The sequence below is a fragment of the Pituophis catenifer genome, unplaced genomic scaffold (assembly GCF_029215685.1).
Source record: "Pituophis catenifer annectens isolate HBS135680 unplaced genomic scaffold, rPitCat1.0.hap2 SCAF_5, whole genome shotgun sequence".
Lineage (NCBI taxonomy): Eukaryota > Metazoa > Chordata > Lepidosauria > Squamata > Colubridae > Pituophis > Pituophis catenifer.
Genome location: NW_027256885.1, coordinates 39,802,595 through 39,827,335, shown reverse-complemented (window position 1 = coordinate 39,827,335; position 24,741 = coordinate 39,802,595). Strand labels below are relative to the sequence as shown.

The window sequence follows — 24,741 nt, the reverse complement described above, 5'->3', positions numbered from 1 at the left end:
ATTTTCAATCTTTCACTGCAGCAGGCAGTGGTCCCATCGTGTTTTAAGACTGCCATTATTTTGCCAGTGCCAAAAAATTCTACAATTACGGGTCTCAATGATGACTGCTCAGTTGCACTTACATCCATCATTATGAAATGGTTTGAGAGGCTGATAAAGGACATTATTGTATCTATCCTCCCTCCAGCATTTGACTCGCTTCAGTTTCCTTACCGTCCAAATCGTTCTACAGAGGATGCTATTTCTTCTGTTCTCCATCTGAGTTTGGCACACTTAAAGGAAAGAAACACTCATTTATGAATGCTGTTTGTCGACTTCAGTTCGGCATTTAATACAGTCTTGTTCCTCAGCATCTAGTAGACAAACTGAACCTTTTAGGCTTTAATACTCCTTTGTGCAACTGGATTCTTCATTTTCTTATAGATAGGCCCCAGTATGTGTGAGTTGGGACTAATATTTCTAACACCATTTTCTTGAGCACAGGTTCTTATCAGGGCTGTGTCCTAAGTCTGCTGTTGTTCACCCTGTTGACCCATGACTGTTGTGCTAGGTTTGCCACCAACCATATTGTGAAGTATGTGACTGATACAACAGTAGTGGGCCTTATTCAAGATGACAATGAGGGTGCTTACTGCAAGGAAGTAGAGGGTTTGGTGAACTGGTGTAACAAAAACAGCCTTGTTTTAAATGTAGGAAAAACTAAAGAGATGATTGTCGATTTCAGAAAAGGCAGGACTACCCACACACCTCTGTATTAATGATTCACCTGTGGAGGTGGTTAGCAGCATCAAGTTTCTGGGTGTGCAGCTAACAAGTAGGCTAGCTTGGTCACTCAATAGTGAGACACTGGTGGAACGGGCACAGCAGCACCTGCATTTTCTGCGTTGCATGAGAAAAGTACATCTTCCTTCCCCTGTCCTTACCACTTTCTATAGAGGGACAATCGAGAGCATCCTGTCATATTGCATTACTGTCTGGTTTGGAAGCATTACTGCTTCAGAAAGGAAGGCAGTGCTGAGAGTGGTGAGGATGGCAGAAAAGATTATTGGTAGTTCACTTCCTTCTATTTAGGACATAGCATATAAGCGATGCTTGAGCAAGGTCCTCAGGATTGTCTGGGATGCTACAAATCCTTTTCACGACCTGTTTTCCTTGTTTACCTTCTGGGAGGAGGCTTTCTGGTATCTAAAGCATAACATCCAGATTCAGTCAGTTTTGTTCCATATAGCATCAACGTTGGGAACTCTCAAGTTTCCCCTTTCCGCTATGTATTCAAAATGGACACTGATTAGTAAATCGCTTAGAGAGGGCTGTAAAGCACTGTAGACAGGGGTGGGTTCTACTTACCTTTACTACCGGTTCGCAACGGGGCTGTGCGCTCTTCTGCGCATGCGCAGAAGCATTTTGGTGATGTTGGGGTCGGTGAGCGGGGCCTCCCGCCGGTTTTACTACCAGTTCTATAGAACCTGTGCGAACCGGGGGCAACCCACCACTGACTGTAGAGCAATATATAAGTGCTATTGCTATCTATATCTATCTGTCTATCTGTGTGTGTTTATAGCATGTGTATAGTATATGTGTGTTACGTATGTATATGGGTAGATATATACTTTCTTTTATGAGCAGGCAACAGAATTTAATTTTTAATGTGGGCCAGTGTGCTCAAAGTAAAAAATAACAATAAATGTTACCTTATTTGGAGATGCTAACTGTCCCTGTGTCAACTGTTGTATTAATAAACTTGGCACCATTTACCTAAATAGCAACAGTAAATAATAGCAGACAGTAATAACTGTCTGGTTTGGTACAGCAATCAAACAGGACAGGTACAGACTCCAACAGATTGGCACAGTGGTTAGAATGCAGTATTTCAGGCTAACTCTTCATTCCCACTGCCGGGAGTTAGATTCTGACCATCTCAAGATTGACTCAGCCTTCCATCCTTCCGAGGTCAGTAAAATGAGGATCCAGATTGTTGAGGGCAATATACTGACTCTGTAAACCGCTTAGACAGGGCTGTAAAGCACTAGTCTAAGTGCTACTGCTATTGCAAAGACTGCAGAAAGAATATTTGCAACCTGCCTGCCTTCCATAGAAGATCTGTATATTGTGTGAGTGAGAAGGAGGACTGAGAATATATCTGCATACCCCTCACATCCTGGACATAATCTGTTTCAACTCTTCCCCTCAGGATGGCGCTACAGAGTATTGCAGACCAAAACAACTAGACACAGGGAAAGTTTTTTCCTTTGGGCCATCACTCTGCTGAACACCCAATTCTCACAGTGCTGTCTAATGTCTATGTATGGCTCTAGCGTTATCATTATCCTTAGTATCTTCTTTACTATCCCGTCTTGTTGCTGTTATGATGATGATGATGAATATCATTCTGTTGCTTTGCATGTACACTGAGACCTTCTGCACCACAGACAAATTCCTTGTGTGTCTAATCACACTTGGCCAAATAAATAGCAATAGCACTTAGACTTATATACCGGTTCACAGTGCTTTTACAGCCCTCTCTAAACGGTTTTACAGAGTCAGCATATTGCCCCCAACAGTCTGGGTCCTCATTTTACCCACCTCGGAAGGATGGAAGACTGAGTCAACCTTGAGCCTGGAGAGATTCGATCTGCCAAATTGCAGGCAGCCGGCAGTCAGCAGAAGTATCCTGCAGTACTGCATTCTAACCACTGCATCACTGTGGCTCTTAAAGTAATTATTCTATTCTATTCTATTCTATTCTATTCTATTCTATTCTATATAATGAAAAAACCTGCCTGTCTGCCCACTGACTCTCTTGAATGTGAACATTATAGCTGAACACTCCTTTGTGCAGCAAAGAAATAATTAATTTATTAATTATTAATTATTAAATAATTATGAGCCATGGTGGTGCAGTGGTTAGAGTGCAGTACTGCAGGCTACTTCTTCTGCCTGCTGGCTGCCTGCAATTTGGCAGTTCAAATCTCACCAGGCTCAAGGTTGACTTAGCCTTCCATCCTTCCGAGGTGGATAAAATGAGGACCCAAATTGTTGGGGGCAATATGCTGACTCTGTAAACTGCTTAGAGAGGGCTGTAAAGCACTGTAAAGTGGTATATAAGTCTAAGTGCTATTGCTATTGCAATTAAAGAAATAATAGTTAGCTGGCCATTAATGTGGTCAAACATATGGTTTGCTTTTGTTTTTTAATGATGTTGGGGCCAAATTATTTAATATGTTTTTAAATTGCTTTTAAATTTTATATATATGTTTGTTTTATCTTTGGCTGTGCACTGCCCTGAGTCCTTCGGGAGAAGGGAGGTATAAAAATTAGATTAAATAAATAAATAAATATGAGAGTAGAGTTTAAAAGAAGTAGTAAAGTGAAAAGCCCCCTTTTTAAAAGACATCATAATGTGAGGAGACTGCATGTTTCTTCATAATGATCCCTTTGCTTTACTGATGGACAGGTGTAGGTATCTGCAAGGTTTTTTGTGTGACAAAATGTACATTGCAACATAAATCACATTACTTATATGTGTGTGATATTGGGATGCAAGTAGAAAAGGCCAAGGTTTGTGTTATGACACAGATTTTGTAATTTTTGTATATCACAGTTTATTCAGATACCTATGCAGTAAGTCAGGTAACCCGATAGAGAAATAACATTTTATATGCAGTGCTTTTCATAACTCAGTTGGACATGGTAGTGATGAACCACCCACTAATTACAGAAAGCCATCATTAATATGTACAAAATTTTAGGTATTGTATATAATTTTTACTAAAACCTTTAAACAAGAAAATAAAGTTATTTATTGTATGAATAAGAATTTATAAACTTTCATTCCTAATCATAACTCTGCAGGATAATTTTTGAGAAAAACTCAAAAGCACTGAATCGAGAGACATTCAGCTGTTTGTGAAGAATGAATGTTAATAATATAATAATTCCCAAGTGAGGCATTACCTTGACATGGTTGTGGGGCTTGTGTGTGCTGAGGAACATGAGAGCTATACCAGAGGTTCAACCATACTGGACAGGTCTCACCAGAGAAGCCAGACAAAGAGTGTCTTTCCCCCCAAAAATATGGTGAGATGTAATTTATAGAAACACATACTGTATCCGTCGTCACCTGGGATAACAAGGACCGCACTAGGTGTTGGAGTTTCTAAACATTCTAGATATATGGGGTACAGGACTGTTGGCTGAGCAACCAGGGACAGCGGCTGCAGAACTACAACAAGAAGAGGATATCTGAAAAGAACTGTATTGGTTCTGGAAAAAAACATCCAGAATCAAAAGTAACAGAACAGAGGCGGAATTGGAAGAATTGCAAAGGTCTACCCAGGGCAAAGAAATCAAAGCCTTGCCAGAAGTAACTCAGACTGTTACCGTGTTTCCCTGAAAATAAGCCCTCCCCTGAAAATAAACCCTCAGCTGAAAATAAGCCCTCCCCAAAAATATTTTACCGCATGCGCAGCCGGTCCCCGCCATTTCCTCTGGTTAGGGTTAGGGAGACAGAGCTGGAAATCAGGTAAGACGGCAAGAGGAGCCCCGTCTTGCTCCATGTGCCCCAAAATAATAAGACCTCCCCAAAAATAAGGCCAAGTGCTTATTTCAGGGTTCAAAAAAATATAAGACAGGGTCTTATTTTCGGGGAAACATGGTAGAAGCAAACCAGGGGGAGTTGGCAGTAGAGGAAGCTGGCATAGTTATTGAATTTTTTTCATTCCGAAACCAAGCATCCTCTCCTCTACCTCAAAAAAGACAAAGCCCTTTAACCAAAGAAGTAAAAGAATTGAGACTAAGAATAGCTGAGCATCTAGAACAGAACAGAAACAGCAGAATAAGGTTGCCTGCATTGAATCTTGCTCCAAAGGAACAGCTAGCACGAACACTACAAGATGCCGATACATATAAGCACCAGCCCTAACTCTTAAGAACCATCTCACTGCAAGAAACAAACCAACTAATTTACAGCACAGCTGCAATTATAACTGAATACCTGGCATGCAAAATCAGCAAAGAAGGAAAAAAAGCCAAACAATGCATCACCAAAATGGAAGATGAGGATTAAAAATAAGATCAACAAGGTAAGAATAGATGCAAGCAAGCAAGAACAGAGGGAAGAAAAGCTGAAGAACAAGACCAAAGAATACCTGATCAAGAAATATTATCTAGAAACAAGAAAGATCAAGGAAGCACTGGAAATAATAAAGCAGCAAATAACAGCTATAGCCAAAAAGTTTGGAAGCTTGAATTGCAAATTATAGGCAGAATCTCCAATTTCAATCCAATCAGAAACATTTCTACCAATCCATCAATGGAGAGACTGCAGTGAATCGATCAACACCTGACAAGGAAGAAACAGTGCTGCTCTGAGCACAGATATGGGATAACCCAAAGAAATACAACAAGAACACAGCAAAGGTAGTGCCAACAGTAATAGGCCCCTTGGGTGCAATCCCAAAATAACTGGAGCAGCACTTGAACTCCATCAGCATTGACAAAATCACAATTGGTTACTTGGAAAAGGTAGCTTTACTTGGAACAGCTTACATCGTGCAACAACACCATCAAACATCAACATTTGTCTATCACTGGTCCTTGGGAAGGACGTTTGATAGTTGGATAAAATACCAAATCCGGTCTAAACAGCTGGCTGACTGCAACAAGCCTTCATTAAATTAATAAATAATTCAATTTATATAGACATCCATCTTACATGTGTGACTCTGGGTGGATTACAATTAAAACGTAAACCGTACCAAAAAATAAAACAGCAATACGAACAATACAAACATTAAAAACAACTAAACAGTTAAATGCATGCAATACAGCCACTGGTAGAGCACATCTATTGAAGAACAGTAGAGCCATTTTATGGGATCCACACCACTCTGATCCCTGGGCCGTATGAGGCTTTCGTCCCCAGATCATGAACAGTGGTTTCCTTGCCAGACCTGGGGAAGATGGCCTCATGTGACCAGCAGCTACCTGGCAAAGGGCCAGGCCAGGGATGCCTCGCCAGCAGTAGGAGCAAGAAGATGGCAAAGGTCAGCTAGAGTGGTGGAGTGCAGGGTGGCGAGGGTGATTGCAGCTGGGATGGGGCTGGGGTGGCTGTGGCTTCCTGGGGTGGCAAGAAGTCCCACTGCTGTGCTGCTGTGCTGGGGCTGTGCTGGGCTTCATGCTATGAAGGTCTTTGCACTGCACTGTGGCTCAGGGGCTCTTGCAGTATAAAGCCCCAGCCCAGCAGTATGGCGCAAAGGAGCTTCTTGGTGTGCCACAGGTCTGGGGCTGCAAGGCCCCCTGATCTGCAGCACAGTGTGAATTCCTTTGGACTGTGAAGCCCAGTCTGGTTTCTTAGTACACTGCAACTCTGAGATGGCAAGAAGCCCTTTTGCACCCCACAGCTGGGCTAGAGTTGTGCTTTGCCTACAGCTCAGGGGCTTCTTGCAGCCTCAGAGGTGCAGCATACCAAGAAGCCCACAGTGTATTCTTTCCACAGCCTCCCTGCGCTCACCAACGTGCAGACATGCACCATGTAACCTCTTTCCCCGGCTTCCCTGAGCAAACCCTGCACGGCAGCACCACCCCAATTTGTGCTTTTACTCCCCCCTGCGTCTGTCCCCCCCCCCATGACAGCTATAACTATATTTATGGTTAGTGAGATGTTTGAATTACTTGCCATGACCAGTAGCTGCAGCTTTTTTTACTACCATTCTACCCACATTTAATAATAGCAAGCTTAATGGCAGCCTTTTCTCATAGTAAGAGCATAAATGATTCAAATGTTAATAGTATTGAAAATTGCAAATAGCAGCTATCACAAGTTGTCTGCTACTAATATGGTTTCTTGAATCCAGTATCATTAGAATGGACTAACTGTTTTTGGTGTGAATATGAACAGTATTGTATGATTTGAACTTACAAGGAGGAAAAGAGTGCTGGCAACTATATACAAGATATGTCCATGTCTCCTAACTTACGCAGGAGTTTCTTATTTATATAAACATTATTAGTTACATAATCAGTGGCATACATGTACATCAGCCACCGAAAGCTGATTGTGTTTGATTTTACATCCATGTTTCATTCTTTTCAGGGATAACTATGGGTCAGACTGGAAAGAAATCTGAGAAAGGACCAATTTGTTGGAGGAAGCGTGTAAAATCAGAATATATGAGGCTTAGACAGCTCAAGCGGTTCAGACGGGCAGATGAAGTAAAGGTAAGTAATTTCTAATTCCAATGATAGAAAATTAAAGATTATTTCTATTTGCTTTTTGCTACTTTTGTAGCTACATATTGCCTATTGGTTGATATATGCTGATTCTGAAGGTAAACCACAATGACAACATTCAGTAATGAGATAAGGCTGTCTTAGCAGTTGCTCCTGGTTGGGCTATTTAGCTGTTTTCCATTTGATATTTTTGTCTCTTTTAGAAAAACTCCCATATTGTTACTAGAAAGATAATGTACATATATCCAAAGTGCCTAGTTTTAATTTTTCTGAACATACAGTTTGGGTTTTTATAGCAGAATGGCTATAATCCAAAATGCCCAATAATGTGATTTTCAACTTTAGGTAGAGACAGTCATGTCACGTTGCAAACTCCTATTGAAACACTCTTTAGTTTCTGAATTAGCTAGTCGTGTGTGAGAAGGCTGTTGTTGGAGAAAACATAAGCTTACAAGGTTTTTTTGAATGTGTGGAATTAGTACAGTCCTTGGGATCCAATTTCAAGCTGCTTGCGGTTGTGTGTGGGTTGCCAGTCCAGCACCACTTTCACTTTCCCTGGATCCATCTCGATCCCTTCACTTGATACTTGGTAGCCCAGGTAGTCTAGGGAAGTCTTATGGAACTCGCATTTAGAGCCCGGAGGGGTCTCTGAAGCTGGAGTTTCCTCACTCCCGGCGGGAAGGGGAGGAACCTCAATGGCTTGTCAGGTGATCCTTCCCTTGTCCGGTGGCTTCCTTGGGGTTTTCCTTCCCCGGGATACCAATGGAGTTCGGAGTTGAGGGACTGGGGCTGGAGCCAGGCACTCGGAGGCTCGGTGGCCTTGCTGGCCGCATTGGAAGCACTTGATCTTTCCTGGCGGTGCTGGTTGTGGTGTTTCAGCTGGCTTCGCAGGGGCTCGGCGACCCAGAGCCCTTTTAGTTGGTTCCTCGGGGTGGGCTTCTGGTGCGGGTGGATTTCTAGGTCCATGGCTACGGCCATCCGGTACCAGTCCTGTATGCGGTCTGGAACTCCCCTGTAACCACAAGCTTGCCTGAGGTCCTGGTCTAGTGCCTCTTTGAAGTGGTAAATGAAGAGGCTTTCAGGCCAGTCTCTCAGTTTTCCGGCTAACTTTCGGAATTCCCAGAGGAGTTCTTTTGGGGGTCGGCCTTCTTGCTTCAGGGCTTTGATTTGAGCTTTGGCTTCCTCCCTGTGGGTCATGTCCTCAAATCGGGTCCAGAGCAGCTGCACAAATTTGTCAGCGTCCTCTAGCTCTGGGGCTCCTTGGTCATGTAGATCGGCTATCCAGTCTGCTGCGTCTCCCTCATTCATGTTGTCAGCAATTGCTGACACTATGTCTTGATCAGTCTGGTATTGGGCCCCAAAACAGTCAATGTGGGACCAAATCTGGTTCAGGAAATAGGCCAGCTTCTCCATTGGGAGTGGAGACAGCAGCCAGCGTGGGTAGTGCCCATCCAATCAGCTTGAAGGACTGAGCCTGCCAATTATTCTTAGTCCCGCCTCTGTTGCCGGGCAGGCCAGCTTTTGGCTCAGTCCTTCAGCGCTGGCTGGTGTGTGGGACGTTCTCTCTGGCTAAAAGTCTCCTTTTCTCTCTTTCGTGTTGGATTTTTTCGTGTTTTTTGACTTGGACTGTTTGACTGTGTTTTGGCAATTCGATTTGGACTTTGACTACTTTTTTCTGGCTGACTTGGACCGTCCTGACATCGAGTTTAGGAGTTTGTGAGTAAAGAAATAGACCTTCGTTTACTTCAATCTCCCCTGGCTCTGCCAGGGGCGTGGGGGTTCCTTGCCCTTGTTTTCCTCCAGGGAGGGCTTATTGGACATTGATCTTCGAGGGACATTTCCCCCGGTTGCGATTCTCACACCCCTTCAATCAACGGCAGTCTCGGCGGGCGTTCTAACAGCGGCGCCCGCCATTTTAAGCTAGAGGTTTTTCCCGCCGTTGGGGGAGAGCGCTAATTAGCAGCCGGCGATCCTCCCTCTATCAATCCCTGCCGGATCGCTACCTTTCAGGCCTTTAAATTGAGTGCAAAGTGTGGAGGGCTGCTTGATTCTTCTGAGGAGCCTCGCGCCCCCACTTCTGCCCCATTGAACGTATCTGCAGCCTTCTCCAATTACCTCGTGGCCTCTTTAAGCAGACCAAGCAGTTTGTTCGCTGCATCCTTGCAGCTGAGGAGCTTCGCGCCCCCCCTCCCCCTTCTGTGTTTCAGTGGCCCGAATCTGGAGGCTTTTCAAATTGCGCCTGGTGGAGCTTCACGCCCCCCTCCCTCCCTGTAGCAGAGATTTCTTGTTTTAGGCGCTGGCCACCATTGAGGATTAGTGGAGCTTTGCGCCCCCACCCGTGTTCTTAATTACAACGGTCACAGGACTGTGGCCTTAATTTGCCTGATTGCTTGTTTAACTGATTGCCTCTCATTATTTAACGTTTCAAACGGCCTCCCTCCCCCCACCAATCCTCCAGTTCGTGGAGTTGTTACGCTCCCAATTTAATCTGTCGAGCCTTTGGTTTGTAATAATTAAGAAACAGTTCACTCGAGGCCTTTTTTCCTGTGGAGTTCCTTTCGCTCCCTGCTATCTGTTCAGAATCTGATTGTTAATACACAGTCTGGTGCGTGGGGGAGGCGGTTACTTACAACCTTGTTGTGAGCTATGCCTAAGGCCCTTTCAAAGTCTAAGCACGGCCGGAAGGCCAGTGCAGGAATGGTTGGCCAATCAGACTCCACGTCTGTTACCCAGCAATCTACTATAGAAGATTCCAGGTCTCATTCCAGGACTTCTCAAGTCTCACGTTCCCATCACAAGTCTTCCACTCGTGACTTGTCATCCTCTTCTTCCAAAGTGGAAAAACGTAGAGACAAAGTTTTGACCAGATTATGTGACAAGGCATGCGCCCAACTGCCTTCCTCCTCTCTTCAGCCTCCTGCTCCTTCTAGTCCACCTCCAGTCACCGTACCCCATTCGCCTACTCCTGACCAGCTGTCTCTGCAAGATTGTCCAGTGACTATTTCTGAGGAAAATTTGTGGGGCCCTGGTTCAGTTCCTCAGCAACCGGCCCCTGATCCAGCAACAGTACAGGTAGCTCATTCGTCTGATTCTGTTCCTGCCCGCTCTTTGGATCCATTCGTTCCTCCAGATCAGCTACAACAGATGATTGAGGCGGCGGTTCAAAAGTCCTTAGCCGCCCGTTCAGGCCCTTCCAGTCGACAGGGATCGGTAAGAGAGCCTTCTCCCTTTTCAGCGGGCCGTAGTGACGAAGGATGTTCACATTCAGTTCGCTCCGCTTCTCCTACTTCTTCCCATTACAGTCATCCTTCAGCCTTCATTGACGAAGGAGATCCTGATTCTGACCTGTCGGAGGATGAGAACCTTCCCCCGGATCAGCCTGCTTTCGCAGGTCTCTTTCCTCAGGCCTTGTTCAAATCATTGCTCTTCAAGGCTGTTAATACGGCCCGTTTATCCTCTCCAAACGCTGATCCGGCACCTCCTGAGTCTTCCTCTGGAGCTTTGGACCCGATGTTCGCGGAACCAGCTAGGCCTATAACATCCGTTCCTACTCCTCCTCTCTTTCTGGACATAGTGAAACGACAGTGGGAATCCCCGGCATCTGCTCCCCTACCTTCGTCTAATGACAAAAGAAACTTCCAAGTATCCTCGGATCTTGAGGCTCTTCTTCAGATTCCTTCGGTGGATGCCCCAGTTGCAGCTCTTCTTCCTAACTCCAATGTTCCGGGCGAGCCGGACGAAGGTTTCCGCCCTGAGGAACACAGATCTGATCAGGTTCTTCAAAAGGCCTTTCAAAGTTCCTCCTGGGCGATTAAAGCAACTACTACGGCATCCTTCTTCAATCGGACAACGTTGCTTTGGTTACGTCAGTTGCAAGAAAAGCTGGCCCCCGGAGATACTCGTATCAGACAAGACCTGAATAAAATTGTGGCTGCCGTTCAATTTTCAGCCGACTCTACTCTGAATGCTGCCAGGTTCTCCGCAAAATCGTTGGCTTCGGCTGTCACAGCTCGTCGTTTGTTGTATCTCCGTCACTGGCAGGCTGATGCCAGGCACAAGTGGCGATTGGCTTCGGTTCCCTTTAAGGGCACGAAGCTTTTCGGGGACGCTTTAGACCCCTTCCTCACAGAAACCAGGGACAAAAAGAAGGTGTTAGCAGCTGTTTTCCGGAGAGGAGCGCCCCGTTTCTCTCCTTACCCTTCTCGTTCTTACTCTAGAGGTGCGGATGGGGGGGTTCTCCTCTTCTTCTTCTCCCTTTCCTTCATTTAGAAGAGATGGGTCTTTCAGCAGGCAACGGGGGTCTTCCGATAGGTCATTCAGAGGGCGTCCCTTTAACTTCAAGCGGCCCTTTCGAGGGGGAGGTGGTCGTTTCGCCCGTCGCCGTCGCTGATTGCCCTTTGGATCCTCCCATTGGCAGTAGATTGGGTCTTTTTGCCGCTGTCTGGGAAGAATCCACCTCGGATAAGTGGGTCCACGCCACCTTGAAATCTGGGTTGGCCATTGAATTTGTTGCCCCCCCCTCCTCTCTCCTTTGTTTGCTGTCAGATTTCTCGTAATCCCGCTAGGAGGTCCCTTATGGACTCATCGGTTCAGCATCTCCTGTCTATCAGGGCTATCCAACCTGTGCCTCCCGGTCAGGAGGGTTCGGGATTCTATTCAAGGGTGTTTCTGGTCCCTAAATCTTCGGGGGGGTGGTGTCCTATCCTGGACCTTAAACGTTTGAACAGATACGTTGTGTATCGAAAATTTAAAATGCAATCATTAAAGTCTATTCTGGACGGCGTTCGGTGGGGCGATCTCCTCTCTTCCATTGACCTAACTGAGGCCTACCTTCATATCCCTATCCTACCATCCCATAGACGTTTTTTGAGGTTTTGTTATAACGGAGCACACTACCAATATAGGGCTCTTCCATTTGGCCTTTCTTCTGCCCCCCGCACCTTTACGAAGGTGCTGGCTGCCTTGGCGGCTCAGCTCCGTCTCCGTTCAGTCCGCCTCCTGTGTTATTTGGATGATATTCTGCTGTTGTCTCCTTCTGTGCAACAGGCTGCCTTAGATATTCGTCTGACGATTGAGACGCTAGCGGCTCACGGCTTCTCTGTTAATTTGGAGAAGAGCCATCTCTCCCTCTCTACTAGGTTAGTGCACTTGGGTGCTCTGATTGACTCTCTTCAGGGCAAAGTTTTTCTTTCTCCCGATAGGCAGACTAGTCTGAGGCAGTTGGTTTCCCGAGTTGAGGGGAGTCGGGTGGTTTCCCCCTATGTCTTGTCTCAACTCTTAGGTAAGATGATATCCGCAATAGCTATTGTTCCCTGGGCTCAACTTCACACCAGGGAACTCCAATGGTTTCTCTTGCCTTTGCAGAAGGCTGGCAGAGGCACTTCATCGAAGCCGATCCCTCTTCCTCCTGCGGTACGAAGATCCCTCCGGTGGTGGCGCTCCCCCGCTCTCTCGGCAGGTTGCTTCTTCCTCGAACCCTCGAGGGTGGTGGTGACTACAGATGCCAGTCTCCTGGGCTGGGGAGCCCATTGTCAAGGTCAACTGGCTCAAGGGACTTGGACACCCTCGGAAGCTCGGCATCCCATCAATTGGCTGGAGCTGAGGGCCGTGTACCTAGCTCTAAAGTCATTCCGCCATCTGGTCTCCGGGACCCACGTCCTCGTCCTAACGGACAACGTCGCCGCAAAGGCTCATTTGAACAAACTGGGGGGCACCAGGTCGAAGTCTCTTCTAACCCTGGCTGTCGCGTTGGGCGTCTGGTCAGAACGCCACCTGTGTTCCCTTCGGGCGGAACACATCTCCGGGGTACAGAATGTTCAAGCGGACTGGTTGAGTCGTCGGCGGATAGACAACGCGGAATGGCGTCTCCTCCCGCTCCTTTTCCAGGAACTGTCTCTTCGCTTCGGCTGTCCAGTGATCGACTTGTTCGCGACTCACGAGAACTCTCAACTTCCACTGTTCTTCTCACGATACCCACATCCTCGAGCGGCAGGCGTCGACGCTCTTCGAACTCCTTGGCCGTCGGGCCTTCTGTACGCATTTCCCCCGACGGCTCTCCTCCCCAGGGTCATCCGCAAGATTCTATCCGAGCGAGTGGAAGTGATCCTTGTGGCACCTCATTGGCCTCGGAGACCCTGGTTTGCGGACCTCGTGTCCCTATCGGTGACCCCATCGTGGCGCATTCCTCTCTCGGACAATATTCTCTCGCAGGGCGCCCTGAAGCACCCAGACCCGGCCTGGCTCAATCTAACCGCTTGGAGGTTGAGCGGTGCACTTTGAGGGAGGTACAAGTCCCGGCAGATGTTGTGCATACCTTGCTATCCTCCCGACGGCCTTCTACGGAACGCATTTACTCTGCCACCTGGCGGAGTTTCTGCAACTGGTGTACTCAGGTCGGTGTCTTACCTCTACAACCGTCTATTATACATATTCTAATGTTTTTGCAGAAGGGTCTCTCCCAGGGTCTCTCTCCTAACACTCTCCGCCGACACATTGCAGCCTTATCTTCGGTACTTACCTGCGGCTCCTTGTCGTCTCTGGCTCAACACCCTTTGATCCGTCGTTTTCTTCGGGGAGCAAAGAACTTGTGTCCTCCTGTTCTGCATCGCTACCCGACCTGGGATCTTCCTCTGGTCTTGCAGTCTCTTACGTCTTCCCCGTACGAACCACTTCGGACTACCAGCCTCAGACTTCTCACCTGCAAGGTTGCCTTCCTGGTGGCCATCACTTCGGCTCGCCGCATATCTGAGCTCGCCGCCTTGTCTACTCGTTCGGACCTTTGTGTTTTCCACGCAGACCGAGTGGTACTCCGTTTGGACCCGACATTCGTGCCGAAGGTCAACTCTGTTTTCCACCGTGCCCAGGAACTGGTCCTGCCAAATTTCTGCCCCCGGCCCACTCATCCTCGGGAACGTCGTTGGCACTCCCTTGATGTCCGGCGGGCACTGCGAATCTACCTGAAGAGGACGGCTCCCTTCCGTCGTTCGGAATCTCTCTTTGTCTCCTTTTTACCTACCTCTCAAGGCAGTAAGGTCTCTCCTTCAACCATCGGTCGTTGGATTCGCCAGACGATCGCCACAGCCTATGATGTTAGATCCCTTCCGCGCCCTTCAGGCTTGACAGCTCACTCCACCCGCAGCGCGGCTACGATGGCGGCTTGGGCCACCCAGGCTTCCTTGCTGGAAATTTGTAGGGCGGCCACGTGGACTTCTCCTAGTCCTTTCATCTGACACTACAAACTCGACCAGTTTGCATCAGCCGAAGCCTCGTTTGGTCGTCGGGTCCTCCAAAGGGTTGTTGCCGGAGAGGACAATGCGGTCCAGCGTGATTCCCACCTGACATCAGGACAGTGAACTTGGGTATGTCCCACGCTGGCTGTCTCTACTCCCAATGGAGAAGGATCGTTGGTCTTACCTGATACGTTCCTTCTCGTTGAGTGGAGACAGCAGCCAGACCCTCCCCTTTTTCTTCTTCAAGCTGGACTCGGCATTTTTCTATTTTCTGTCTTTGGTTTCTTCTTTGTTCCACACACCGAGTCTGTCTTCCAGTCTTCGCCAAAGCTGGCCTGCCCGGCAACAGAGGTGGGACTAAGAATAATTGGCAGGCTCAGTCCTTCAAGCTGATTGGATGGGCACTACCCACGCTGGCTGCTGTCTCCACTCAACGAGAAGGAACGTATCAGGTAAGACCAACGATCCTTCCCTGGGGTTCTGTTGAACGTTCCTCTGAACCGAGGGGAGGGGCGGCTGGCGGCGCAGGTTGCGGGGCCGGCGCCGGCTGTGGGACTGGGGCTGACATCCACTGGTACTGCACCCACCCTTGCCCAGGGTAGAAGGCCCAGTCACGGGGGATTTGGTTGGCAGGAGGCAGCCTGACAGGCGGCTGGTGAGGAGGGGTGTTGGGTCTTGGCAGCCACAATGGTTCTTCCCGCAATCCCGGGCTTGACTGGCCCAGAAGCCCTTGCTACTACGTGGTGCCAACGCCTGTGGGAACTGTCATGCCGGTAGACCAGGCCCGATGAGGGAGGCTAAGGTGCGATCGTGTGTGCTGAGTGAAATGAAGCCAATGCTCCACTCTGGACGGTCATGGCTTCCGGGCCCAGGAAGGTGAGCATGGGCTGAACCAGGACCCAGCCAGGCTGGCCGGTTGGGGGAGGCTGTGTGATGGTGCCCATGCTGAGTTGGTCAAACTGCTCTGGAAGACCCTCTAGCGACTGGCTTCGCAACAGCGGCAGGAGACCCCATTCTCTGGAATCACTGGGCTCAGGAGGCCTCGTCGCTCTCCATTCGGAGGTCTGGGTGCACTCTGCTGGTAGCAATCCAAGGTTCCTGTAGCATCACCCCGATTTCCAACTCCTGAGGCGGCGCAACTGCCGCAGCTTCGCCCCATAGGGAAGGATCCAGCTGAGCGATCTGCCAGGGCGCTGGCTGTTTGGGCCCGGCGCCCTGCTGAAGCTCAGCCTCCACAGCCTCTGCTGCTGCTACCACGCTCTCGGAAGGGGAGTAGATGGTCTCTAGGACGACCTCTAAACTAGCCCCGGTAGCTCCTTCCATAGTTGCCATCTTCTCCTCCATCTTCCCTGAGTCTTTGTGTCGCCCGGCAATCAAGTCGGCACTCGGGGCTCAGGACCTCGGACAGCACCCTATGAAGCGGGGAGCTGGGTTAAGTTTTTAAAGGAGATTCGGGTTAATGTCAGGGTTCCAAGTAACACCCCCAACTAAGTAAGACTCCGAGGCAGGCATTTCCTCAAAGTTCCATTTTATTAGAGATGTCATATTGGCACATCTGGGAAAACCCGAATCTGAAGTCTCCCGGGGTTTCCCCACCCCAAAGGAAATCCAAGTCCCTTCCCCTGCACCCACGTGTCCATCACATGGTCCAATCAGGCCACCATCTTAACCGGAGTAGCTGATCTGTCCCCGTCCCCACACACACACACACAGCCAGTCGAGGGTTAAGGAAACACTTTGGAACGCACCCAGTTCTTATCTCCGACTTGGCAGCGATAGACACACCGTCTGCCAAGTTACTTTATTTTCACAAACAGACAGATAAGATACGAACGTTCAAGAAAGTCCAAACAGAAATAATATTCCTCCCAGCAGTTCCGGACGAGGCTTTAGTGACTGTCCAAGGTTTTGCTTTGTTCGTCACAAAAGATCCTTGACCACCACTCTCTATTATATAGTCTCTGGGGTGTGGTCTCTGGGGTGTGGTCCAGTGACTCAGTTCTAATCCCTAGCACGCCTCCCAAGCTGCTGCAAACGTTTATCACGCCTTCGGAGGCGTGCGTCCAGGAATGATGTGTCATTATCACTTTGACTCGAATCAGCTGTCTCCTCTCCCTTGGCCGGCACTTGAGACAATGCCAGAGGGGAGGGGCCTGGAGAGGGAGGCCTGGCTGACTCCTCTTCCTCATGCTCGGAGCTTTCTTCCTCCGATGGGACAGGCTCAGAGGGCGGGGCCACAACAGTAGCTTCCCAGTCACACCTCTCCAGGTGCAGGTTGAACGTGTTTGACTCCCAGTGAAAGAATGTTGTTGTTGTTATGGCTATACATCTCACCCTGTCACCATCCAACCCCCTTCCCAGTTCCCACAGCATGCCCATCCACTAAGTGTGGCAGCCCTGAAGATCCAAAGAAAAATATGGCCTCCAGGGCTGACACCAAGACTCTAGTTTCACTTTGTTCTATTGCTTGTGCTTGCATAATGTTGAATTCCAATATTGCATGATCACTCCCCCCACCCCCAAGGTTCTTGTAGCTTCAACACCTTCTATCATTTCATCTCTGTTAGTGAGAATTAAGTCCAATATGGCTGATCTCCTTGTTTCTTTCTCTACTTTTTGGGAAACAAAGTTGTCTGCTAGGTTTGTCAGGAACCTGTTTGATCTTCCACTTGGTGCAGAGTTTGTCTCCCAGTTGATGTCAGGATAGTTAAAATCCCCCATTGCTATTGTGATGCACAAATTTCATCTATTTCCTCTGTTTGGTTGGGTGGCCTATAGCAGTGGTGAAATGTAAAATTTGTTGCTACCAGTTCTGTGGGCGTGGCTTGGGGGGGTCATGTGATAGGGTGGGCATGGCCAACTTTTTTTTTTTTTTACTTTTTTAAAGCATTTTTTTACTACCGATTCGCCCGAACTGGTTGTTTTTATCACTACCGGTTCACCCGAACTGGAGTGAAGCAGTAGCATTTCACCCCTGGCCTATAGTCACCTATGGCGATGTCATTCCCCCCCCCCCCCTTTTATATTGACCCAAATGTATTCAAGGCAGTTTTCATCATTGTGCTCTATTTCTGTAGAGATGTAGTTATTTCTTATATATAGTGCAACTCCACCTCCTCTTTTATTTAGTCTATTTCTTTTAAATAATTTAAATCCCTCTAGCTGTATGTTCCAGTTGTGGGTTTCATCCCACCAAGTTTCCGTAATGGCAACAATATTATATCTGCCCTCATTTACTTGAATTTCTAATTCACCCTGTTTATTCCTCATACTCTGTGCATTGGTTATAGACATTTGAGTCCATTTTGATTGACCCTATGTTTACTGTCTACATAACCTGTGTTGTGCCTGACTGCCCCTACTTCCTTACCACCTGTTTGATTAGTGCACATGGTATGGCACTCACTATTAAATGCTTGATTTTGCTTGACAGCAAGGTTGATATTCTTACCCACACAAACTTCTATGTTACATGCACTGATAACCCTATTAATTTTAGATTGCTGGGGAGAGAAATGTTCTTTATCAATTAATTCTCTGTCCCCGCTGTTTAGTTTAAACGTTTATCCAGAAAATCTGTGAATTTAATGGCAAGTAACTCAGTCCCTTTCTTTGATGGATGCAAACCATCTCTTTTGTCCTTCCCTTTTACACCACTCCTTTAGCCACACATTAAACTCCACTATACGCTGGCCTTTTCCTTTTTGTTCCTTATATACTGGTAAAACCTCTGAAAAGGTAAGCCTACAGCCTATACTACTAAGTTCGTGCCCCAAGCTCTGGAAATCATTCTGCACAGAAAGTACATCTTTTTGGGACAGATCATTCATGCCAAGATGTACAATAGCATCAACATCACAGTCCTTACTGGCATTCCTGACTATCTTAAAAAATATTTTTAAAAGTTTTGATGAACAAGAGTAACTACAAAATGAAGGAAAAGAGTATATTCTCTGCCACAGTCAGGATCACTACGGGAGAAGGCATAGATACCAGGGGTGAAATGCTCCCGGTTCAGACCGGATCACCCGATCCGGTAGCGATGGAGGCGGGTGGTTCAGAGAACCGGTAGAACCCTGCCCCCCCATTGCCCAGCTGAGCCGCGCAATCATCAGAGGCTTTTTTTTAATTTTTAAAAGCATTTTTTCTACAACCTCTTTGGCTGAAAAAATGCTTTTAAAAGTAAAAAAAAAAGCCTCTGATGATCGCGCGGCTCAGCTGGGATCATCACAGACTTTTAAAAGCATTTTTTCTACAACCTCTTCGGCCGAAGAGGTTATAGAAAAAATGTTTTTAAAGGGAAAAAAAGCCTCTGCCGATCAGGCAAGTCAGCTGGGATCGTCAGAGGCTTAAAAGCATTTTTTTTTACAACCTCTTCAGTAAAAAAAAAAAAAGTTGGCCACGCCCACTCAGTCATATTACCCCCCCACCCCAAGCCATGCCCACAGAACCGGTAGTAACAAATTTTACATTTCACCACTGATAGATACCCATCCTCCAGAAATCTTTAATAAGATTGCTATTTCCTACTTAAAACAAAAAAAAATTGGTGATCTTGCAAAGGATGGCTAGGAGGGGGACAGTTAATATCAATGTCTCTCACAGCACAGAGATTCTGGGCAAGATGAGTTTTTTTTTCCTTAGCAGCAGAAAAACCACAATCTGTTTCCCATTGGATAACTGCAAGAGTGAAATACAGTATAGTGTATTTTCAAAACTAAATTCTGTGACTGTTTATAAATATATATGAAACCCACAGTGTATATGCTTCTGTGAAAATACTAATCTGTGACATGGGATTATTTTAGAAATCCAGATAATTCAAGAAATATCTGCGGGTATAGTCTCTGTTTCTAACTTTTATTTACAGAGCATGTTTAATTACAATCGTCAGAAGATACAAGAAAGAAAGGAAATCTTAAATCAAGAATGGAAACAACGCCGGATACAACCTGTACACATCATGACTTTTGTGAGCTCATTGTTTGGGAGCAGGGAGGTTGGTTAACCTGTGTTGTAGAAATCCAGTTACAAAGTTGTCAACATGTCTTTGTTTTATTGGGAGAAAATTGGTTTGCCTTTTTTTTGCAAAATGATAATATAGAGTATGATCTCTACATGACCTGTCCATCGCAAGAGGCTGATATTAGCATTCCCCCAACCATGGATCATGTCACCACTGCTCCAAGAAAGAAAACAAATCTAAAATTAACACATTTCTTTTCAGCTGTCCTCTTTGTTTGTACTACTGTTATCTATCCCTTAGCTAGAAAAAAATTAAACTTTCACATAAAACTGGTAAAGACAAAGCTTCAACTTTAACTTTTTTGCTTTGAAATATATAATTGACTTCTGGGATTCATAGCCCATGTTGTACACCTTTATTGTACAACCTGGCAGTTTTCTCCCTTGATAATTGTGATAAGGCAACTGGCTTTTTACTATCTTCTCCATCGTATGAGAAGGAACAGAAGCCTTAACAAAGTCTTCCTTTTATTAACATTGGTGTATAGCAAAAAAAAAAAAAAAAGAGAGAGAGAGAGAGAAGAAGAAGAAGAAGAAGCATATGGCTGAACTGGACAGAGAGGTGAAGAGAAATATTTGGAAGACTCTTCTTCATGAGAACTTTCTCAGTCCTAGTTTACACATAGTTAGTTGGCCCTTTGTCACATCAAAATATGACTCCTCTTTAAAACTACTTTATATGTATGAAAGCCTTATTATGGCATCTCTTCCACAGAAGACAGATTGGTTTAAATAGTATATACCAGTGATGATGAACCTTTTTGGCATTGCGTGCCAAAAGTCTGAGCGCGTGAGTGCTCCCGTGTGCTGGCACCCATAATGCAATGCGAACCCCCATTTGCGCATGCATGCAGGACACACCACCTTGCTCCCCTGTGCATGCGCCCCGCACTGCGCATGCGCGTCCCCGAACATGCCCCCCCACTTTTTCCAAGAGGGCCGGCGTTCCTCTTACCGGAGGACAACTAGGTACCGGTCCATTCCTTGGCGAGACAGCCGTTCCCTGGCCAGCACACGGTGGGGCCAAGAGCGCTGCCAGGGAAGCTCTGAACGTACGGCTTCCCTGGGCTCCTTTCCGCTGGGAGCTGCCGTTCCCTGGCTGATGGCCGCTCTCTCGGCCCCGCTGGGGAAGCTCTGAACGCGCGGCTTGCCTGGGCTCCTCCCTACTGGGAGCTGCAGGCTGAGCAGGTGTGGTTGGCGGGGCTTTGGTGGACCAGCAGCCAGTAAGTTCCTAACGCATGGCTTGCCGGGGCTCCTTCCCCCTGGGAGCTGCCGTTCCCTGGCTCGGTGCGGCACCCCTACCCGACCCCCACCACTACGCTGCCTGCGGTTGGGCCCATCACCCGACCCCCGTCACACCTGCTGCTGCACCCCCAGCCGAGCCAACGCCGGGGAAGGAGCAGCAGACGGGGCAGCCAGCCGCCCAGCCAGCAAATGCTGCCCCGAGCACCTGAGCCAGCCAGTTGCTCTTGCCCTTCCCCCTGCAGCCTGCGGCTCCCAGTAGGGAGGAGTCCAAGCAAGCTGCGCATTCGGAGCTTCCCTGTTGGGGCCGAGAGCACTTCTGCTGTATGCCGCCATCCCTTCTCCAGGGAAGAAGCGAGCTGCCGGAGGAGCAGGGAGCTGGTCGGGCAGCCTCCTCTGACCCAGCTGGCCTGCTCGCCATGATGTTGGTGACAGCGGCGGCTTGCTTTCCTGCCCCGAGTGCAGCTCATAAACTTTGCCCGATGCTTCCCAGACTTTGGTGCGGGGCTGAGGGTGGGCAGGCGGGAGGCAGAGAGGGAGGAGCAGGCAGCTGCTATGCCTCGGGGCTCCCGGGAAAGGTGGCCGAAAGCTCCATGCGGAGGCCGCCAATCATGAGCCCCGGGGGCGCCTGCTTCCAAGGGAATGGCTCGACTACTTTGAAGCGAGCGGCCTGGAAGCTTCCTCGCTGGGAGAGGGGCAGACAGGCCAAGGGGGGGGGAGTGGGGAGTGGCACCACACACCTCCCTTTCCCCCTGGCTGACTCCGATCCTGGCCCTGCCTCTCCTCAGCCTCTTTCACCTCTGGAGTTTGCCGCTCTGCGCAGCTCAGTGCTGTTTTCAATTGGTGAGTGAGGCAAGAGTGCGCGCAGCGTCCACCTGCCTGTCTCTCGGCTTCCCGGCCACTTGCTTTGAAATAGCCGAGCCATTCCCTTGGAAGCAGGTGCTTGTGATTGGCGGCCTCCACATGGAGCTTTCGGCCGCCTCTCCGGGACGCTTCCTCGCCGAGAGACAGGCAGACGGAGTCATGAAATCCTGAAATCTGTTGGGACTAAACTAAAACTGATACCTGAAGAATCTGAATCTCTCTCTCTCTCTCTCCCCCTCCCCACCCCCCTCTCTTTTCCTTCTGAAAAATTGATTCGGCAAATAAGCACCCCAGTCCCGATCTCTCCTGAGAGATTTAAGATTCTTCTTAGTCTCAAAAGATTTCAGGGCATGGAAAAGGAGAAACTCTGGCTGCCCTTCTGCTCCTTCCCCAGCATTGACTCAGGGACACAACTGCGAAACCCATCCGGAGTCAAGAGGGGACTTTGAGACAGGGACGCGATCATGCATGCGCTGGTGGGTGGGTAGGGGGGATCTGCAGAGAGTCGAGGGTTAACTTTTCAGCATCCCGCGATCCAAACCCAACTGGCTTCTCCGCGTCCCAAGGGCACACACACACCCCCTGCACTCAGAAGCCACTTCTACCGGCTTCGCCTTCTTGCGCCCACCTGAGCCATCTGTTGCAAGCTGAGGAGGATGTGGGCCGATGATCGCGTCCCTGTCTCGAAATCCCCTCTCGACTCCAGACGGGTTTCACAGTTGTGTCCCTGAGTCTACGCCAGGGAAGGAGCAGAAGGGCAGCCGGCTGCCCCGCCCACTGGACCTTCTCCGGCGTTGGCTCGGCCGGCAGCGCAGCAGCGGGCATGGTGGAGATAGGGTGACGGGTCCAACTGCAGGCAGCACGGCACCCCCGCCCGACCCCCGCCACCGAGCCAGGCTCTCCGGCTGCCACAGGGGGACGTGGCAGATCCCACAGTCCAGGGGACATGTGCGACTGGTGGAGCGAGCCAAGAGGGTTTCTCAGCCCTGCTTTGATGGTGGCCATGTGGTCACCTGCGCAGGCAGCCCATCCCCCCCGCCGTCACTGGCTGCTGTTCCACCAAAGCCCCACCAGCCGCACCTGCTCGTCCAGCGGCTCCCAGCGGGAAGAGCCCAGGCAGGGCGGTGGAGGCCATGCATTCGGAGGCTGAAGTGGCCCAGTCAAGACGCTGCCGCCACCACCTGCACATACGCCTCCCCGTGCCCCGTTTTGGGCCTGGAAAGGCTCCTGCACCAAACTTTGCCAGCACGAACAGTCTGCCACTGCTGCTCCTCCTCCTCCTGCCAGCTCGAGCTCTGGGCAGCATCCAGCTTGGCCATTCATGCCGGCAAAGGTTGGTGCAACCCTCTCCAGCCACATCTTCCAAGGGAGCATGACCGCTTCCCAGCTGGCGCGCCTCTTACTGCTTACCACACTCTCCTCTGGTCCTTGTGGGGGCAGCTTGCTTCTCCTTCTGGCTGCGAGGGGTGAGGGGGCACGCCGGAACCCAGAAGAGGAAAAGAAGCAGAGCTGCCGGCTAGGCCAGGGCTTCCCTGTCTCCCTGCCCGAGTGGCCCCAAGCCTCCGGCGGGGAGGGAGGGAAGCCCCAGGCCGCTATTCCTGCTGCTGCTGGGGAAGCAGCAGTGAGGAAACCCCCATTGCCAGGGGCAGGCCGGGGCTTCCCTTCCTCCCTGCATTAGCCCATGTGGATCCCAGGCAGTGCAGATTCGGGGCCTTTCCTCGCGGTGTAGATGACAAGGTAGGCAGGCAGGCGAGCGGGTGCAGGGGAGCGACTGGGGGAGTGCTCCTGGCTGGCAAGGGGGTGGATGGGGCACACATGTGCTCTGGCCAGCTAGTCTTCTGTTTACTGGCACGAATGCGTGTGCGACAATCAGCTGGCTGGCTGATTTTTCGGTTTCTGGCACTGCTGCACACATGAAGGTCAGCTGATCGTCGCACACGCATGCGCACCAGTAACCAGAAGACTAGCTGGCCGATGCACATGCGTATGCCAGAAACCCGGAAGAGGAATGGGCGACGCCTCGCGTGCCAGGTGAAATGGCTCTGTGTGCCACTTCCAGCACATGTGCCATAGGTTCGCCATCACAGGTATATACAATTCAGTTAAACTGTAAATTACACAAATATTTATCATCCCTGATTTCTTAGATGATTAAAATTTATCCATTTTATATACAGTGGTACCTTGGTACACGTTAATTGGTTCCAGGAAGTGTGATGGGTACTAAAAAGGACCAGTTCCAAACAAACCACATGACTTACCACGTGACCCTATTTTTGGCCGGGAATAACTTTCCTATGTCAGTGACCTTCCCAGCATGGCCGGCTTCCTGTCTGTCTTCTGTGGCTGTCTCCCTCCTTTTGCAGTGACCTTCCCAGCATGGTTCTCCACAGCCATCCCCCTCTTCCTATCACAGTGTGTGAATACTAAACAAACACAGAGTACTGGGACAACATTTTCATGGCAAAATGTGTTGAACACCAAATTCGACAGGTTTTGAAGCAGTCGAGTACCGAGGTACCAATGTATACAGAAAGAATTTATAAAGCTATTTCATATACAGTATATGAAAAACACATTAGAAGTTCTCCACTGAAATGAAAACTAGCTCTGTTTCAGCATATTTCGGCATATCTCTTAATGTTTCTTAGTGATTTAAGACTTTTCAAATTATCATTTAAAAACATTGATTTTCTGTTTAAATTAGTGTTTTGTTATATATCTAGTTCGAAAACAATTTGTTACTAGTTATATGACTTATCTTTTCTCTTAGTGTTCTGTCAGCAGTGACTTAGACTTTCCAGAACAAGTTATTCCTCTCAAAACTCTGAATGCTGTTGCCTCAGTACCCATAATGTATTCTTGGTCACCCCTTCAGCAAAATTTTATGGTAAGTGACTATGACCTTAAAACTTGTGTAATTAAAATCACCAAATCAATACATTTTGTAGAATACAGGTGCTGAATTATATGAAATATGAAAGTCAGATTTTCAGTATTTTGTAAATTCACCTTTTGTCAGCCCTCCCAGGTAAACCAGACAGGAAGCATGACTAGATGAACTAATTGTATTTTATTGCAAGACTTCATTAAACATCAAACTTTCTGTAGCTTGTATCAATATGGCTGTTAAATACTCATGCCTTTCCTT

General features: G+C 48.4%; 1 protein-coding gene across 1 annotated transcript in view; it reads left to right on the top strand.

Annotated features, from left to right (window-relative positions):
• EZH2 (enhancer of zeste 2 polycomb repressive complex 2 subunit) overlaps positions 1-24,741 on the top strand; it is a 480,973-nt gene that overhangs the window by 51,681 nt on the left and 404,551 nt on the right. Inside the window, exons 2-4 of the mRNA XM_070944564.1 lie at positions 7,094-7,218; positions 19,330-19,458; positions 24,364-24,480. Coding sequence (XP_070800665.1) covers positions 7,102-7,218; positions 19,330-19,458; positions 24,364-24,480 — 363 coding nt within the window. The 5' untranslated portion in view covers positions 7,094-7,101. The remainder of the gene's footprint in view (positions 1-7,093; positions 7,219-19,329; positions 19,459-24,363; positions 24,481-24,741) is intronic.